General features: G+C 51.8%; 6 protein-coding genes and 1 non-coding gene across 7 annotated transcripts; 5 read left to right on the forward strand and 2 right to left on the reverse strand.

The window, feature by feature from the left end:
* Window positions 1-102: 102 nt before the first annotated feature.
* Window positions 103-3,954, reverse strand: BJX68DRAFT_253496 (uncharacterized protein; the record flags this gene model as incomplete). Its single annotated transcript, XM_071042726.1, has 8 exons — window positions 103-108; window positions 151-1,753; window positions 1,945-2,270; window positions 2,326-2,648; window positions 2,698-2,860; window positions 2,910-3,182; window positions 3,235-3,606; window positions 3,679-3,954. 8 exons carry the CDS (start codon window positions 3,952-3,954, stop codon window positions 103-105), a joined length of 3,342 nt encoding a protein of 1,113 aa, XP_070902531.1.
* An 834-nt stretch (window positions 3,955-4,788) lies between these two features.
* Window positions 4,789-6,777, forward strand: BJX68DRAFT_263855 (uncharacterized protein; the record flags this gene model as incomplete). The annotated part of the gene is made up of 2 exons (XM_071044793.1): window positions 4,789-4,836; window positions 4,885-6,777. The coding sequence occupies 2 exons, from the start codon at window positions 4,789-4,791 to the stop codon at window positions 6,775-6,777; spliced, it is 1,941 nt and encodes a 646-aa protein (XP_070902532.1).
* Window positions 6,778-8,125: 1,348 nt separating this feature from the next.
* Window positions 8,126-8,208, forward strand: BJX68DRAFT_t41. Its single transcript has one exon. It is a non-coding gene; the product is annotated as a tRNA-Glu (tRNA).
* A 593-nt stretch (window positions 8,209-8,801) lies between these two features.
* Window positions 8,802-10,790, forward strand: BJX68DRAFT_263856 (uncharacterized protein; the record flags this gene model as incomplete). Its single annotated transcript, XM_071044794.1, has 1 exon — window positions 8,802-10,790. The coding sequence occupies one exon, from the start codon at window positions 8,802-8,804 to the stop codon at window positions 10,788-10,790; it is 1,989 nt and encodes a 662-aa protein (XP_070902533.1).
* Window positions 10,791-11,528: 738 nt separating this feature from the next.
* On the forward strand, window positions 11,529-13,370 carry BJX68DRAFT_230635 (uncharacterized protein). The gene is made up of 3 exons (XM_071039228.1): window positions 11,529-12,158; window positions 12,240-12,547; window positions 12,601-13,370. Exons 1-3 carry the CDS (start codon window positions 12,009-12,011, stop codon window positions 13,016-13,018), a joined length of 876 nt encoding a protein of 291 aa, XP_070902534.1. The 5' UTR covers window positions 11,529-12,008; the 3' UTR covers window positions 13,019-13,370.
* A 31-nt stretch (window positions 13,371-13,401) lies between these two features.
* Window positions 13,402-14,794, forward strand: BJX68DRAFT_230636 (uncharacterized protein). The gene is made up of 2 exons (XM_071039229.1): window positions 13,402-13,585; window positions 13,636-14,794. The coding sequence occupies exon 2, from the start codon at window positions 13,700-13,702 to the stop codon at window positions 14,354-14,356; it is 657 nt and encodes a 218-aa protein (XP_070902535.1). The 5' UTR covers window positions 13,402-13,585; window positions 13,636-13,699; the 3' UTR covers window positions 14,357-14,794.
* An 853-nt stretch (window positions 14,795-15,647) lies between these two features.
* On the reverse strand, window positions 15,648-17,679 carry BJX68DRAFT_230640 (uncharacterized protein). Its single transcript, XM_071039230.1, has one exon. It carries the CDS (start codon window positions 17,233-17,235, stop codon window positions 15,712-15,714), a length of 1,524 nt encoding a protein of 507 aa, XP_070902536.1. The 5' UTR covers window positions 17,236-17,679; the 3' UTR covers window positions 15,648-15,711.
* Window positions 17,680-17,925: the final 246 nt, after the last annotated feature.

Raw genomic sequence — 17,925 nt, forward strand, 5'->3', positions numbered from 1 at the left:
TTTTTCGTGCTGGTACGGGAATATCGTACCAATAGTGTTCAAAACATCATCATTCAAGTTGTCTATATACGTAAAACCCACAACCAAAAACACAACAGTAAACTATTCCTCGAAAACTAATGAGATGCCGTCATCACCAGCTGTTGTGACTCTCTTTCCATCAAAGCCTTGTACGAAGCCCATAATACCACCTGCTTGTTCTCCCTCGTCGTTCTCGGTCAGGCCCAGATGCCCCTTCCACTCGTTCAGAAGACCATGCGCAGCAGCAGCAGTTCCTCCACGGGCATCCCATCGTCTCACAACGCCGTCAATTCCAACGGATGTAAGGAGCCATGGTCGACCCTGGTTCGCGGCTGCGGCTGCAGAAGCTAGAGGAGTGGGACGAGCTAACGGAGCACCATCCGCGCGGCTCTTCAAGAACTCAACCTTCACCACAGCGCCTTCGTGGGCTTCCCGGATATGCCGGCGGACAGCGAATCTATGAGCCGCGTCGAAGAGGGCGATTGAGCCGTCAACGGAACCGGCGGCAAGGAGAGTCAATGGAGGAGCGGAGAAGGAAAGCGTCTCGACGCTGTCGGTTTGTGGTTGGAGAGAGGCGAGAAGGGTTCCTGCCGTAGCAGCAGAGGTTTGTGTAGCAGGGCCCTTGCCCCTGGCCTTGGACGCAGCGGCGTTGGCAGATCCCAGACGAGGCAATCCAATAACCTTGATGTGGCCCTCTGCACCACCGACAGCCGCAATACCACCACCGGGCGAAATGGCAACTGAGTACAGACCACCCTCAACGGCGAATCGCTGGTCCTCGGCGGTCAAACCGACAACAGCACTGGTACCAGCGGAATAAGAGACACCGGCCGCAGCCGCCGCACCGAAGACATCATAGACGTAGAAACTGCCATCTTCAGAGACGGTGGCGAGCAGGTTTCCATCAGGAGTCCAAGCACCCGCCGTGCAAGGCCCTGTATGCTGGAAGAAACTCTGAACAATCGAGATCGGCTGCGAGGAATCATTGTGGTTGATTCTGAAAACCCAGGCACTGCCATCGTTTCCACCAATCGCAACAACATTTCCCTTCGCCTCATCCCCATTCCCAGCAGGACAGACGGCAACCCAGTTGACCTCCTCAACCTCCTGCGCCTCCGCAACGAATTCCCAGGACGTCCCCGCCTGCTGTGCTGAAGTATCCCGCCAAGCACGCAACCGCCCGTCCAATCCAGCTGTAACAATGTACTCGCCCCTCGGCTCTGTAAAAGCAACCGCATTAACACTGTCCGTGTGCCCGTCCATCTTCACAATCGGTTGCAGCGAGTCCCGCTCCCGTCTCGGCTGTGGGTCTGACTCGTAGCTCGCAGGTAAAAGAGGGCGCTCAGCGTTCGGTGTTGAGTCGAAGACGTAGGCAGTGTCGTCACCGGAGCCTGTTACAACGATGGCATTGTGGATGGGGTGTTGGGCGATGCAGAAGATCGAATCGTTGTGCAGGTCAAAGTGGGCGGCGGAGTCATTCTGAAGGGTGATTTCTTGCTCTTCGAAAGCCATCTCCTGGTCGCCGTCGGCGTCTTCGTTGTCCGAGTCCATCGGATGGTCTTCATCGTGGGTGAAGATTTCCTCTGCTTCATCGGCGTCGATGAAGGCGTCTTCATTGCCCTCACGGTGTGGGTTTGAAGAGGACATTGTGTATATGAGTTGCAGGTGGTTTATGTGTAAAATGAGATTAAAGGAAGAAATTTGAGCAGAAACGGACCAAGATGGACGAGCTCTTGAGTGAACTTGGAAATTTTTAGATCACCCCGCTTAGAAATTCATTCTTCCCCGCGCTTCCATCAAACGCTGCAAACATCCATCGCCCGTACCATCCAATTTGTCAGGCATAACTATGTTCAAAATCTAGTCTAATTGTGACATTATATACGCAAATCTGGTATATACCCTCGGTAGCAAGATTCTTACAACTTGGCCGCTGCCTTTCTGCGCATCGCGGCCTCCTGGTCACGGAGAAGCCGTCGCAATATCTTTCCACTTGGGCTTTTCGGCACGGCCTCGATGAATCGTACACCACCCTTCAACCACTTGTGTCGAGCCTTGTGATCCTGCACATGCTTCAAGATAGACTTGATGGTTGCATCGTCGTCCGGCCCTGCGGAAGGTGATTTGGCGATGATCGCTTTGGGCACTTCACCAGCGGACTCATCGGGAATAGCGATGACAGCGCAATCCGCAACGGCCGGGTGAGTGAGAAGATGAGCTTCAAGCTCAGCTGGTGCTACTTGCAGGCCCTTCAAGAACTATTAGTGAGTCGTTGCGCCTATTGGTCGAATGCAGAAAACAAACCTTGACTTTGATCAATTCCTTGATGCGATCGACAATATACACGTGCTCGAAACCCTTAGGGCTCTTTCGAATCACGGCTTCATCACCAGTGTGCATCCAACCATCCCCAAATGTCTCCTTGGTGGCCTTCTCGTTGTTCAAATAGCCAAGCACAACGCTTGGGCTTTTAATCCACAGCTCCCCAGGGGTATCGTAGTCGGTTACTTCCTTGCCTTCCGGTGTCACTATACGTGCCTCCACGCCGGGGACAAGCCATCCAGAAGAACCAAGCACGATGTCTTCAAACCGTGTAGCGGAAACTACCGTTGCCGTCTCGGTAAGGCCTGGAGGCTGTCAGTTATGCTGCTTAGTCTGAAAAATTCAAGCTCGTACCATATGCCTGTCTTATCGCAACGCCTGGGTAGGCTTTCAGGAAGTCTAATGCTGTTTCCTGTCCTAGTGGTGCGGCCCCGGTAAAGAGAGAGATCGCCGAGCTAAAGTCGTACTTCGCACAGACCTGAGCGTTCCGCAGCATTGTTATGATGATCGGGGGCACCTAAGCGGTTTTTAGAGCAGCACTAGGCTTAATGTGACGGAGTACTAACCACGAAGAGAGAGGTGATCTTGAAGTTCTGAACAGCGGCCATATAGGTCTCTAATTCAAACTTGGGCAAAACGATGACTTGATCGCCTCTAAAGGGCCCAGCATGGCACATCACAATGAGCCCATAGATGTGGCTTTGTGGAAGTAATCCGAGCAGAACATCGGTATAGTACTGGCCGTCTTTTGTTTTTTGTCCATCACGCCAGGACTTCTCAGAGGCTGTAATTTGCAGGATATTCGAGATAACGTTCCGGTGCGAGATCATTACTCCTTTCTTGAATCCCACCGTTAGACTGATATCACTGAAGAGATATAGGGCTGCTCACCGGTAAGCCAGATGTCCCACTCGAATAACATAGGAAAGCCGTCCGACGCGCTGCCTCACCAGCCCGCCATGAAATCTTTTCCAGCTTCGGTAATGACTTTCCAGCCTCAATCAACTGTGAGAGCGTCTTATACTGCGCAGGAAGATTGTCGCTACCTGGCAAAACGTCTATCAAATAGATGCGATTCGTGGGGTGACCAGCCGCCGATGCTGCTTCTAATGCGACAGGGAGGAGCGGAACGCATGTGAACAGGGCCTTGGCCTTGGAGTCGATCAACTGGTGCTTGAGCTCTGATGCGGAGTAAGCTGCATTGGCCGGTGACACGATACCCCCCAGTTCGTGCGTCGCCCAAGCCAGCGGTAACGTATCAATCTAGTATAGCCAGCCAAACACCGTCAGTTCCAGGCGAATTCTTCCATTTCTCCCATGAAGAACGCAACTTACCGTGTTGAGACTGAAAACAGCCAATGTCTTATCCCATTCAGTACCTCTGTTAGCCTCCCAGTTCAATTCCTTCGCCAGCGCACGCGTCAGGTACTCCACCCGCTCCTTCACCTCGGACGTCGAGTATGTCTTGCCCGTGAGTCCACAGGTAAATGGGTGTCTGGCTTTCGCCATAGGATAGCGTCCATGTCCTTCAGTGAACATGAACTCGCTAATCGGGATGTTGTCCGGGATCGGAGGCAGAGTGCCTGCAGCACTTGGTGCCTTGAAGACCATGGCGAAGCGGCTGTTTGGTGTCGATTCTGGTCAAAGTGGGTTGATTGTGCTGCGGAGAAGGCGCGAAGGGAGCAGGGTCGCCTAGCTCGTTGTGTATTATCGGAGGAATGGAGAAAAGAGGAGATCAGGTGTCGAACCCCGGGAAGAGGCAGCAATCATCATTTATGAAATACCCGGGGCTTTTAAGGTGCGGGGAAAGCTCCAGTTTGCTCGGCTTTCCTGCGATGTTGTCAATCAAGCTAAACTCAATCAGGTATGCCGAACTTTTGTCCATTGCTCTGTCCAGAGCGCTCTCGGCTATCATCCACGGAACTGAGTGAATAAGTTTTAGATCCCCGGATGAAGACCAGGGACGAATTTCGTCAACCCAATCAAAAGTCTCATTAGGTGGCGGCTGTGTTACTACTCCGAACACCCAAACCTTCCCTCCCGAGGCTTTAAACGGGGTCTTTGCCCAGCCCCACAATCCATGATGCGCGTTAGTACGGAGTAGCCATCTCGTTTATCTTCTCTCCGTATATTCTTCTCTCCAATACGCGGAGTATGGCCAGGATGATTCTGTTTGACATGAGAAACCTATCGCTACCAAGCGAGTACTTACTGAGAATAAGGGCTTAGTATCATACAAGATGTTGCAACATATCCGACCGTGTTGAGCATGGCCTGCGCCATGAACTTCAAGGATCGCTGCCTCATGTAGCACCCGGCATGAACTCCGAACGAACGCCGATATCCGAGCCTGATTAGTCTTAGTACGGGAGAGGCCAAGTGCTTATCCCAGCAACACCATCTGCTCCTTTGGTACAAGTTCGAGCACCGGCCTCGGGAGTCGGAATGGATCGCCTGCCAGTCGAGTTACTAAGGCAGATATGCTGTTACCTCGTAAGTTCTATTCTCTTTTTTGGATGTTTATGCTCTAACAACTCTCAGTTTGGAGATAAAAAGGATCTCTCCTCCTTCAGCTTGATCCACCCGACGTGTTACGAGATAGCAGCACCCCTCTTGTACAGGACCATCCATCTCAAATTCGCAGATGGTGAAAGTCTTCGAGAGGCTGCTTCGGAGCTGACAGACTATGGCCCTGGTCGGCACTTTCTGAAATATGCCCGAAAACTCATTTTGATGTGCCTTTTACAGGTTGACCTAGTCACAAAAAGGCAAAAATATCTTTACAGTCTCAAGAATTGGAGCCCTCACTTTGTCCATTACAGAGCACTAGCAACGAGAGATACCTTTCTTGAGCACCACCTGAGAGATGCTGCGAATACTTGTCTCCCCGATCTCAAGATTCCAACGCACCACATCAGCAGTCTCACCCCTAAAGATGAAGCCTGGGAGCCTGTGGCGTCTCTCATTTCACGCCTCCACCGACTGGAAGAACTCGATTTCGTTCTAGAGGAAAACAGTTTTCCCTCGATTTTGCTGAAGGCCGTATCCCAGTACCATCCTGGTTGTCAAGTGAATATCTGGCCATGCCAAGGTGTGGAATACAGCGCTCCTGGTATAGAGCAAGCCAAGTACCCATTCACAGGGGCCCTTGAGTTCGACTATAATACCTTGAATCTCCAAGGCCTCAAAACGTTGGGCATCGAAATTACCACGGACGTCACTAGCGAGGCTAATATAGCAAACCAAGCGTGGCTTGATGAAATGCTGCCTTTTATCTTGATGCCTCCTAGCCTCAAAAATCTTCTCGTCCAGGCCTCACCGTATGGAACATTGAGCCGGCGTTCTGTAATGAGCAAAGCAAAGCGAAGATGGGCTGACTTGGCAGCTGCTGTTAATCCTGTTCCAGCCTGCTCCCTCGAGTCGATTTCACTCTTCGGAAAGTTGAGTATTTTGCCCAGATTGGCCACAGTAGTGGACCTCTCAAGTGTTCGTTCCCTTGAAATTCAAGTCGTTGAAAGCTCCGATGTGCTCGAGCAGGCTGCGTCAGTCTTAAATAATCTAGAGCGACTCTTTCTGACCGTTTGGCAACATGTGCAAAACCGCGGTTCAAGGGGGATCCGTGACCGGCTAGTAACAGCTATCCAGAGTTTTGCTCCACTCAAATGCCTATCCCTATGTGGCCTCTTCAACACTGTCGACGTCAAGAAAATCATAGAGAAACATGGTCGCACCTTACGCGGTCTCGTTCTTACGCCAGAGTCGCAACCCGGGTACATTGAATACAGCGATGTTTGGGATTACAAGTATCCCGAGTTCACCGACCCTGACATTGCCCAGCTGAGCCAGAACTGCCCTGGTCTCCAGGAGCTCCGTCTCCCAGTTCGCCGCTCCGCCGGCAGTCTGCAAGAGTGCAACATCTACCGCGCCCTCGGCCAGTTCTGCAACCTCCACACTCTCATACTAGACCTCCAGTTCAACTCTGAATTCCCACAAGTCTATCCAATAGGCTTATTCGAGGTTCGGGTATCGCTCATCAACGCAGCCACGGACGAGAAACTCGCTCTCGATATTTGGTCCCTGATAACCTCCACGCAATCTAGTAACCGCCGCCTTCAGAGCCTCCGCATCGTCCCCTTCGGCTGTGAAACCGGTAACTTTCCATATATCGAGAAATCTCTACTTACTTGTTTTGCCCGGTCGTTTCTAATAACCCGATACAATCTACACAATCCTGGCGTGCCCACTATAGAGGAGATTGGCAGGATAGAGTGGGAGCTATGGAGGGAGGAAATGGCACAGCTCTGTGGTTCCGTTATTGCCGATACCAGTATTCCAGGTGAGCTTGAGAGGATTCTTCTATCTATATGGCCTAGAGGACCAGGAGAGGGCGGGTGGTGCGCGGGTATGCCGAGTTTTCGGCTGCAGATGGAGTAACCTAGGCGTCTTGTGCGGGGAGTTTGTGTACCTTCAGCATGGATTCTATTAGTATCCTGATTGACATATCTTCTGAAAATGCACAACGCTGCTGCATCACTGTGTTCTTCCATGAGCGTGTTAAAAACACGGGTCCGGCTTGGCCTATCCTACTAGGTTAGGGCTACGTCGAGCTTACCAAATCGTCTTGTAGGTGGGGAAATAGGCGCAAGCTGGATCGCTTTTTCCCTTTGGAGTCAGCGCAATGCTAGAGCTATTCGAAATGACAGGTACCATCCACCGTTGCTCGAACTTGGAAAGTAGGACTGCTGCAGTCCATCGCACCTTCCTGACTAGGTCTGTGTCATCTATCCGCACAAGGCAAGTGCGTCGCTCCTTCCAACCACGGATTACCCTCCATCGCACCTTCCCAGGTAGGCCCAATGTGCCTCCCTTCTGTGTTGATACCTGTCGCGAGGTGGTTACGATACAGGTTGCTCTTTCCTCTCTTCGGTAGCAATCCCCTCGACTCCCGCAGTGTGTATCACTCTCTAGCATCGGCCATCCCCATCAAGCCTTCTACGGAGCATCGTTGCGTCTTGCGAGGCACACATCGTGCTTGTTGGAATTTTCTCAAACTTCATACAAGGCAGATGCGAGCGCGGTTGCTCCTTCTATCTCTGTGTGCTGGTACGTCGGTCGTGCCTTCCAATGTGGGGCGCCACCCCAGAAACCCTAGAAGGCAGGAACGACCCATGCATGCCCCTAGGTCGCAGCTTCCTTCCTAGGCTATAAGCACTCCAGGCTGGTGGTCTATCGCTCCTCCTTGGTTGATAGTGCTCTTTGATGCGCGGCAGGTGCGATCGATGCTCCGTATTTTCCTCCGTACGTACAAGGGTTCCAGGTGGTTAAGTTGGGTACGTAACTTGCTACGGTGTGAGCACCATTATGCTAGATAATAGAGGTCATAGTGCCTCGCACGGCCGTTGTCGTTAGGTCTTATGAATTACCTTGTGGATTAACTTTGCAAATTGAGAAACTTTCGCTTGTGTTTGGGAACACCGGCCTGGGACAAGGAAGTTGCCTTCCGCTAGGGTACCATATATATATATATCGAGGTTAGGAAAAAGCAATGGCCGCAAGAGAACTTGGATCACGTCAACGCAATGAATTATACTATATGTATTTTACGATATAGGGCTTAACGCCAGAGGGTGCTGCGGAAAGACAGACAGCTTAAGTTTGAGTCCTCTGTACATACTTAGCAAGAGGCCGTGTGTCGTGAAATGCTGTCCGCGGGTCTCTTGAAAACGCTGGCGTTTTCAAGCCGTAGCTGATATACTAAGCATTTAGTGCTTCTGTCATCAAATCCGATGTGGTGTAATGGTTAACATCGCTGTCTCTCATCATCGGGTCACACAGCAGCTCGGGGTTCGATTCCCCGCATCGGAATTTCTTTTTTTCTCCTCCCAATATTTTTGACCAGTTCTATCAAGTAAGTCTTTTTTTATTCTGGGTTCATTTTTTTTTATATTAATTCCCTTCCCCATCCGGAAACTCCAGACAAACTACTAGGCCGTAAATAGGGCGTTGAAATTTCCACCACCCTCGAACCCTATTTCGTTGGCGCTATCCTTTGTTCGAGTCCTCGACAACCCCCAGACCTTTCAAGCAACTCTCTTTCACAGGCTTTGAACCACCAGTTTCACTATAATGTGGTCCTCTTTGTGCCTCGGACCATCCGCCCATCTTCTCGAAAGACCACAATTCCGTTCCCTTGGTTCTAAAATTCGCATGGCTTCAGATTCTAGGACCACAAAGCACCCGTGACGGGTCTATAGGGGATGTATGAAAGAAATCAAAGCGCCCAAGTGGGCAGAGATGCCCCTCGACGCCCAGCAGCAAAGGGACTCTATTTTTACCGTCACCTCGAGGAGAATCTCCGCGATGGCAGGCAAGTATATGAATCCGGGTGGCAGCACTCCTGGTGTCCGAATCAACAACATACGTGATCTGGAATCTCGTCCGAGTACCTGCTTTTCACCATGGCCAACACTGCCAATGGCACTACTAGCTCCTACGACCCTGCTGCCCACCCCTTTGGTTCCCGGTTTCCGTTCCCGCCAGAAATCAATGCAAGGATCTTCGAGTACGTCCTTGGGGGCAGACCGGACACCGTGAATCCTCGTCTCCTCCCCCGCCATCTCTGGAGCGTCAATAGTGCCTGGAATGCATACCTCGATGTCTACATCACCAGTCACTACAGTTTCGACAGCGATGCCAACAACATCGAGAATCTGTGGAATTTTGTTGAACAAGTGGTGACCCAACCAAAGCAGGGCTCGGAGCTGAGACAGCTTACCTTTACGACCGTGAATCTCTACAAGAAATTCGAGCCACGAGACGTCCGCCATGTCTTGTTGACGACATTCAGACACGGTGACAAATGGCTTCGCCAGCCCAAGGGTGCAGCCCAGGCACACGACCAACCTACTCTCGCCGACAACGACAATACGATATTTGCGTGGCTCGCCCAGGAATATCTCGACGGAAATGGGCAAATCAAGCAGGTTCACCGAGCCAGGATCAGCCAATGGTACCACCGCGCCCTTTACATCAGAAGCAAGCCATGGCTTCTTCAGGCCTTCCGGGACATCGGTTTCGATCAGGGCGCCGCCGCTGGACAGTCGGATTTGTTGACACGGGCATCTAAAGTTCTCCAGGCGGGCAAACCCCTGGACGGCTACCACTTGCCCCTGATTGCCTTGGCTCTAGCATACTGCCCCAATCTCGCGAGGTTGACAATTCACATTTGGCCCGAGGCGACGGACCCTTGGCTGAGGCGGATTTTCGACTATGCAGTGGGAAGACAAGGCTTCGTCACTTTCAATACCCTGGGTACACCCCCATTCCGCAGATTGAAGACGGTCAACACCGCGCCCAAGCTGTCTCGTAGAGGAACGAACGGGATACCCGTGGCGAATGAGCACGAGCCAGTCAGCATAACCAGTGTTGAACTGCCATTTCACCAACTTCCCGCACTCGAAGAGGCCTTGCTGTACCATGTCAAGGCTGATGCTACTTTCGGCGCAACCCCTAATCTGCCAGAATACTATGGACAAATCGAGAAACTCCATGCTAGCGGCCCAATTTACAACCAACTTGAGCTTCCCACCTGGGTCGTTCTCTCACCCCGCCTCCGCCAGCTCAGCTTCCGCATCCCTGGCGACGAATGGCCTTTTATCCCACCGGGAGCGCATTCCTCCAACGGCCCAGCTCCATTCCTGGAAGACACGGGACCCCGTTTATGGTCAGGACTTTACCCCATGCTCTACCACGTGCGCAATCAGCTCGAATACCTCGACCTGTACCAGGACATGGTTCACAGGACAAAGTATCAGCAATGGGAAAATATGTATTACTTCATGAGGCCATTCTGCTTCACCTTTGAGGAGTTCCCCGTCCTGCGCTACCTCACCATTTCCCCCCTCATCTGGGGCGGATCTCACTGCCGGCATCTCTCACCAGATCGTCTCCGCTCCCATATCCCCCCGAAAGTGGAGACCCTGGGCATCTACGGCGCGAACCTCCACTATCTCCACGGCCTACCAGTGAATCCCGTAGCTATCGAGGAAGAGGTTCGGAATATCATGGCCGACGCTCGTCAGCTGCGTTGCCTGATCCTCGAGTCGCGGTTGAACTGGCACCGGCCCCCTCAGGCCTTTGAATCCGGTTACACCAACGCTCACGCTGATGCCGCACTCAGGGGCATTCAGCTTCGCCACGACGGGGAAAACACCATGTTCTATGGCGGGAAGGGAACGTGGATTGGTCGTTCGATCTTGGAAGATGCCGACCTATGGGCGTCGAGGGTCTATGATATGGAGTCGCGGCATAAGGAGGTTATCCCACAGGGGCTCGTGGTGCACGGGATGGAGGGTAACTTGCAAGATACTCGTCTAGACCCGTGGGGCAACCCGGTTGCTCAGGCGGCGGCGAATGGTGACGATGATTCGATGGAAGTTGACGAATAATGGATGCCACGGGAGGTGTTAGGCGTATAGGCTGAAAGATTGGATGTGTTACGCATTTGTCTATTTGTGTTGTGTTCTGGGATATATGTCTTTCGCATGGTTTCTTGTCTTACAGAGTGTATATACTGTTTCCATAGAGGGTTATGGTATAGAAGGGCTTGGCTTTATGGTTGTCATACTTGTGATTATAGATGCAATTTCATCTAGGTTTACTCTGCGGCGCTAGCCCAGGTTATCCATGGATATTCCCGCTTATTGGCTACTGGAGCAATGGTAATAGGTCTACAGATCTAGCGAGCCCGTCTGTAAAAACTCGGAAGGACGATTCTCTGAGGTTGATTAGTAAAGCCAGATATCCTCGCCATAGCAAGCTTTATAGGAGTTTGACCTATATTCAAAGCAGCGTCATTCCGAGTATCTTCAGGTACCCTCCAATTCTTCGCATATGGTTGGGCTGTCCAACGATGAAAAAGGGTGGATTCGGCAGAAGCTTCTGGGGCGGCTGAAGCGCCGACAAGATCAAGCTGTGATCCGTAAATAGAACTTGAAGCACTTAATCTTGTGTATAGCCAAGCGACGTTTCAGCAGCAAGTAAGCTACGTTTTCACAACAATGAAGAAGACCAGCAAAGAGAGCAAGAAGGAATCTCCAGTTTGGTAGCTTTATTTCCCGTCAATAAGTATGTAATACGCAGCAGGTGTAAGTGGTGATAGCTATTTATGGATCATTAGGTTCCAGTTTTCACAAATTATGCACTCCTCGTCTTTTATGCGCCACAAGAAATGCGGCAGTGCTTCAGCTCAGCTTCACTCCTTCAACTTCTCTCCATTGTCCAGATCCTAACTTTCATTCTACTCCTCCTCTCTCGTCTTTTCCGGTCAATCCGATATTTGAAACTTGCTTTTTGCGTGTGTTGTCTGACGACAGACTGTTTAGCGTCCGCGCGGCTTCGTCGGGTTGCCCCGTTCCACCAGAACGTCAGCAATCGCTATCGCCGTAAACAATTGCTTCCAGACCAACTCCTCGCACAGCAACCTCTCTAGCCTCTCTTCAACCCCTTGATCTTCACGACTCACGGCCCGAGCTCTTTACGAGTTTTTCTTTCTAACTATCGATTTTTGTGCGCTGGTCACAGCACCCACGAGATCTCACCTGCTCTCTCTCTCCCCATCCTAGGCACCTGTCAACTTTTCCAGATCCACCAAGTTCCCGACCACGATGAGGCGGCCCTCGTTCAACCCCGGGCGCACGAAGAATCTCATCCATGGATTCCAAGGCTTCCTAATCTTTCTCGGATGGGCTCTCACGATTGCAGTATTCACAAAGGGCGGTGGTATTGATGGGCGATCAGGCTGGTACTTCGCCTTGGTATGCAACCCGCACCGAAGAGAACAAAAATGGTCGGATTCGAAATAAGCACCGATGCTAACGATTGTCGCTTCATTATAGTGCTGGATCTCTATCCCCGCTCTCATCTACCTAGTTGCAGTGCCCATGTGGCCTCGCGCTCGACGATTCGGAAATGTTTATGCCTTTGCGACCGTCGACACTCTCTTCGCCGTTTTGTGGTTCAGCGCTTGGGTCGCTATCGCTAGCTATGTGGCACAAGGCAAGAGCGAGGGTAAAGACGAAAGCGATCAGCAGGATGACAATACCAACGAGGACGAGAAGCCGAGCGGATGCGACAACTGGAAGTACGGCAGTGCCAGTAAATGCAATGTCAGCACCGCCAGTTGCATCATTGGAGTGGTCATCTTGTACGTTCTACGAGCTCTTGGATTGTAGAATTCTGCTAACTTTTGCCTTTTAGCGTTCTCTTCGCCCTGACAGCGTTCATGTCCTTCCGCAACGTCATGCACTTCCGTCGCACTGGAACCCTCCCGGACGCCGTCTCCGACCCCACCTTTGCGGCACAGAGCAAGGCCGCCTTCTCGTCGAATCCTGCTCAAGACTTTGAGGAAGAGGACGACTTCCGCTCCGGCCGTGCAGGGATGGGCTCCTCGATGCGGGACCGCGACGAGGACTACGCTCTCCTGCACCAGAGCGAGGTCGACGATCTCGGCAACCCCAACGGCCGTTCCGCGATGCACGGAGCTTACGACCCGACCGAGTCAACCGGAGGAAGTGTTCTACATGACTTCAACACCGGATACGGTGGCGCACACGGCCAGCACTACGCGCCGCCGTCTGAATATGACAATTCAACAGTCAGCGGCTACAATCGCTGAGCATCACTCGGAGCGTTTACCCCTCGACTCTTTCCTCCTCCCCTCTATTCACCCCTTCCATGACCATAAGCGGAGTTGGGCGCCTTTTCAGCTTCGATGCTGTATTCTTGCTTGATAGGTGAAATTGTGTGTGTGCTTAGTGCTGTGTTTGCTTTAGCCTTTGGTTGCCGATGCCTTGCGGTGGGTATATCTGGTGGATATGTTATGCTGTGTTGTGCTGTGCTTGTTTTGACGATTGGACGATTTCAATTTGGGATTCCCTTGAAGTTCGAACGTGGATGTATAGATAAATGCCATACCAAAATATCTAGCGTTAAGTTACTTATACCACAGCTATCCAAGTTGTCTTCCGATAGCCTTCCTCTCTAAGTAATGGCAGGAACTGGCAGAATACTCACCGCCCGGAATTATCCCCGTGCTGGTCTGGACAAGTTGCGGGATATCAAAGGACAGATCAACTCCAGCCAATCCCTCAACCACAGATTCGATATCGCTCTGGCAGGCCGCTCCAGGTCACCGTTCCATATATAGCGATATTTACTATTGTCAATTTCTCACTTACGACTCGTAAGTCCCTAATGCCCCATCTCGCCACCACCGCTAATAGAACACTACGGATACCCCCTACACTTTCAAACAACAACCCAACAGATCTTTGAAAAAAGAAAAGCGACCGCCAAAATGGCCAGCAGCATCGACCTCTTCAACCAATACCCACTGGTCCTCGACCCCTCCTCAAAAGCCATCTCTCTTTCCCCAAGCTCCAGCACCAGCTACACCGCATCACAAACCGCCGCGCTCACAACCGAACTCACATCGCTAAACGCCCTCCACCGCACCCTCATCTCCCTCGACAACCCCTCCTCCATCCCCCCACCACCTCTCCCCATAAACCCAAAACGCAGCGCCCAAATCACCAAACTCCGCGACACAGCCAACACGGCCTTCCGCAAGAACAACCACGCCGAAGCCGCGCGGCTGTACACGTTTGCGCTCGAGATGGCGACTTCCAGGCCCGGGTGGGAACCCGTTACGCTGGCGAGGGATGAACTTGCGGGGTTGTATGCGAATCGCGCGCAGGCGTATCTGGCTCTGAGGGACTGGGTTAGTGGGCTTGTCGATGCGAGATGTAGTGTTGAGTGTAAGCCGACTGCGAATGCGAAGGCTTGGTGGAGGGGTGGACGGTGTTTGGTTGAGATGGGGAGGTGGGAGGAGGCGAAGTCTTTTGTCGGGAGGGGGCTTGAGATTGAAGGGAAGGAGAGTGAGGGTGGGAAGGAGCTTGTTGCCCTGTTGGCGGAGGTAGAAGAGGGGATCAAGAGGTCTTCTGCTTCAGCGTAGGGGACTCTCTCGCTGAGGATTGTTGATTTCGGGGTCAGTTAGGGCTCGGTCCGCGGTGTGCGAAACGAGGGAACGGACAAATTAGAGCGGAGGAGCTATGTTTGCTCTGCTGTTTGTGTTTTTTTATCTGTGGCCAGCTTCTCAAGGCCGCTGGGATACGGCGTTAGGGCTCGGAATATACACCTACCATCTGCTTCTGTCAGCAACCATACCTATCCACGCCCTCTGGTAGAGAGATGGCCAACAATGGCCTTTACAACCAAGAGTCTTTCCACATAAAGACCAGTGAGTGGGCTTTGAAAGCATGGCTTTGTATAGACAAAGCAACACTCACAACTTCCTCCTCCCTCCTCAAGCCGCATCCATTGTCCACACAGCTATATAACAAACCAATGCCCCAATTGCCCCGGTCTCATAAACCAATCTACCTACCTACCCTACAAACCACCACGCCATCCCGAAATCAACCAACCAACAAAACAAATGTCGAAAATGCCATATACATCCCCCTGCACCGCCACGCCCAAATGCACCTTCTGCGCCCCCCTCTACACAGACCTCTACCCACGCTTCGGCCCCTCGAAACTAACCCTCCCAACACCGAAGACCTACCCTGTCCTCTTCACAAACACATTCAACCTTACACTTACACCCGCGTCCCTGCAGACATTCTCCGCTATCGAAGATATGGAATCGACCATCGAGTCTTTTATCCAGGAGAACTCCTTTCCGGAGTATAGGGATATCCGTGTCCCCGTTTACAGACTCCTCACAATCACTGATTCCCCTGGCCCTAGTCACGACGCCGAGACCGTGATGAAGCTGATGAAAGAAAACACAAAGGCTAAAGAGGCGAGTCCAACCGCGAGCTTAACCCTAACGCTAACCCTCCTCATCGACTTCCCCGAGAAACAGCATATTGGCCCGGAGAAGATGGGCTGGTTATTCGGGGAGTTCCCTGCCGTGCCGATTTCGTCGTGGGAGAGGAGGGGGCCGGAGGAGGGGGAGGCCAGGCATGCGAGTCTGGCGAGGTTGGAGTTTTGGAGGGAGGTGTTTCGTGCCGAAGGAGAGGGGAGCGTGGTTTTCGGTCCCGAGTAAGTGAATGTTTTTTTTTCTTTTTCTTTTTTTTATTTTTGTTTGGGGTTATGCAGTGGTGAGGGATGATTTAGGCACTGGGAGATATTCTTGACTGGGGTCTATAGCTTTGATCGAGTTATTAGTTGAAATCGACATAGATACACCGCAATGGAGAAGTCTGTTTTAGAAGTCTGCCACAGTAACTAGTAGTATTCAGTATAAAAACAAGGAGGCAACTTTTGTGGTTTCCTTTCTTCATGATAATAGTCATTTACTCATTAATGATAAGTACCTAATGATACTTGAGCCCATCCTGCCTCGGAATCAAGAATCAAACTCAGCTCCCGCAAAGGCCAAAAGACATGGCGATGCCACCACCAGGGCAACGGGTCGTCCACCGAAAACCGCCAGTCTTTCAAGAATACCAGGAGCTGACCTGCCTCCTCTAGTGCCCAATCAATCTGCTGTGCAACGGGATAAAGAGCTGGGAGCACCCTTCGAACGTCGTAGCCTTTCACAGTTTGATACAGACTCGGTCTTCGGGATGGTATTTTGGTTATGCTCGTGCGTGCATAATTGTGGAGGGCATCTGAAGACGGATTTGAGGCAGCCTTCTCGGACAGTGCTGCTAAGTACCCGTCGACGAGAGCTTGAGCAGGTGTTTCTGCCAGAAGATGCGTAACTGCAGCTGCGCCTTGTGTGCATCCGGCAATATGTACGGCATAGCGGACAGAATCCGCACCCAGCTCTTCGTCCACCATTAGCTGCAGACTCAGGTGTCCAGTGGCTCGAGAGCCTCCGCTAGATGCAAATTTCTCCATGAGCGTGTGGATTGCCGTTGCTAGCCCTTCGTTCAAGGGAGAGTAGCCCCAGTCAGACCTTTCGTTGGCAGGACGAATCGTGATAGCAGTGACGTGACCGCCAACCAACAACAACTCGGCGATAAACTCCCCTAGCCTGGCGTGTTGTTGCATCACCCAAGGGCAGTCCTTGGAAACCTGGATCTCGCTGACTTGTGTATAGGTTGAGCTCAATGTCCTCTTGGGTAAAACGACGATTGTGTCCTGCCTTAGCGCAGCGGCAGTTTTGCGTATGTGATAGACTTTTGTAGGTGATCGATGAAGAATCCTGTGTATCGAATCTCGCGAGTGAACTTGGTGGCTCTCCACGATTGGGAGGGCATTTTGCTCTAGATATTGATGGAACAACTCCGAGCGGCCCCATTGGCTGGAAAACTCGGAGTCGAGAGTGATGCACTTGCAGCTGGTCCTGCCCTCAATGGCCTGCTTGGCCATCGCGTCCTCTACTGTGAAGACATCACGCGAGCACGGGATCCAAATGTCGACCTTTTCCCTCTGGACGATATCGAGCAGATTGGAAACATATCGCGGTTTTTGAAGACGGTAGTAAGCGAAGATCGCCTTCGACATGCCCTCGCCCGGTGTAACTCGGGAATCTGTAATATCGGCGCCTATGACTCGATGCCCTTCAAAGTAACAGCATCGCGCAACACGTAGACCGTATGGCGTGTCTATCCCAGTGACGAGCACAGTCTTGGGGTAAAACCGCTCATCCTGCAGTATCTGGTGCCTGGTTCTTGAGCCTGATTGAGGAAACCATGAGCGAAGATAGCTCAATATCACTGCAACAAATAAAATTGCATTGTCTAGTGGCAGAAGAACGAGCGAAAGAGCGATGTGAAAGAAGTGGCGGTGAATTTGAGCTTGTAGTAGGTGCCGCATCAGATGGAAGATTTGTCGCCTCGACGACCCGACTGCTCGTCGCACTCCAAGAGCGGACATGTTGCTGCAAGGGAAAGAATCATTTGATGATGACTCGGGAATTTGATGCAGTTACAGGTTCCTGCTTGAGCTGAGTTGAAGTGCACCGAGGCAGGCTAATGCGAACCCGACCACGTCACCTTGCATAAGGCTGGGCCTCAGCGCTACAAAATGCGGCTGCAGAGCTCAAGTCTTAGCAACAATCATGAGCAGCACATTCCTTTGTCCGATAGCCCTCGTGTGCCACAGTCGTCAGCATTCCAGAGCAGGTGCGACCCCACAAGATCGAGATCGAGATCGATCTCGGCATGGATGCTACCCTGATGTGAGCGTGGCAACTTGGCCCAAGATATCTAGGATGTAGTTGTCAGACGTGCTCATGATCACTATGATTGTAACCGTAGAGATACTCTGGTCAACCGAGCAAAAATGCCAATGGTCAGTAGCCAGTTGTATGGGTGCTCGAGGCAGAGAGGGTGGCTGGAAAGGGAAACCCGATCCGCAGCGGCCACAGCCGATTGAGGCGTGTCGGCGATAAGCACATCTTTAACAATCTTTTGTCCGACGCCAAGGAAAATTCCTAGAGCGTAGGGTTCGGGGATTATGGGTAGTCTCAAGGCTTCAAGTTAAAGTCGGTATTTGAAGCTCATATCTTCTTTATAATAGTAACCAGCGAGATAGAAGACCGAACTAAATGCCTACTCCGTACTG

This window comes from Aspergillus pseudodeflectus, assembly GCF_044049435.1.
Source record: "Aspergillus pseudodeflectus strain CBS 756.74 chromosome Unknown BJX68scaffold_8, whole genome shotgun sequence".
In the NCBI taxonomy this organism is placed as follows: Eukaryota; Fungi; Ascomycota; class Eurotiomycetes; order Eurotiales; family Aspergillaceae; genus Aspergillus; species Aspergillus pseudodeflectus.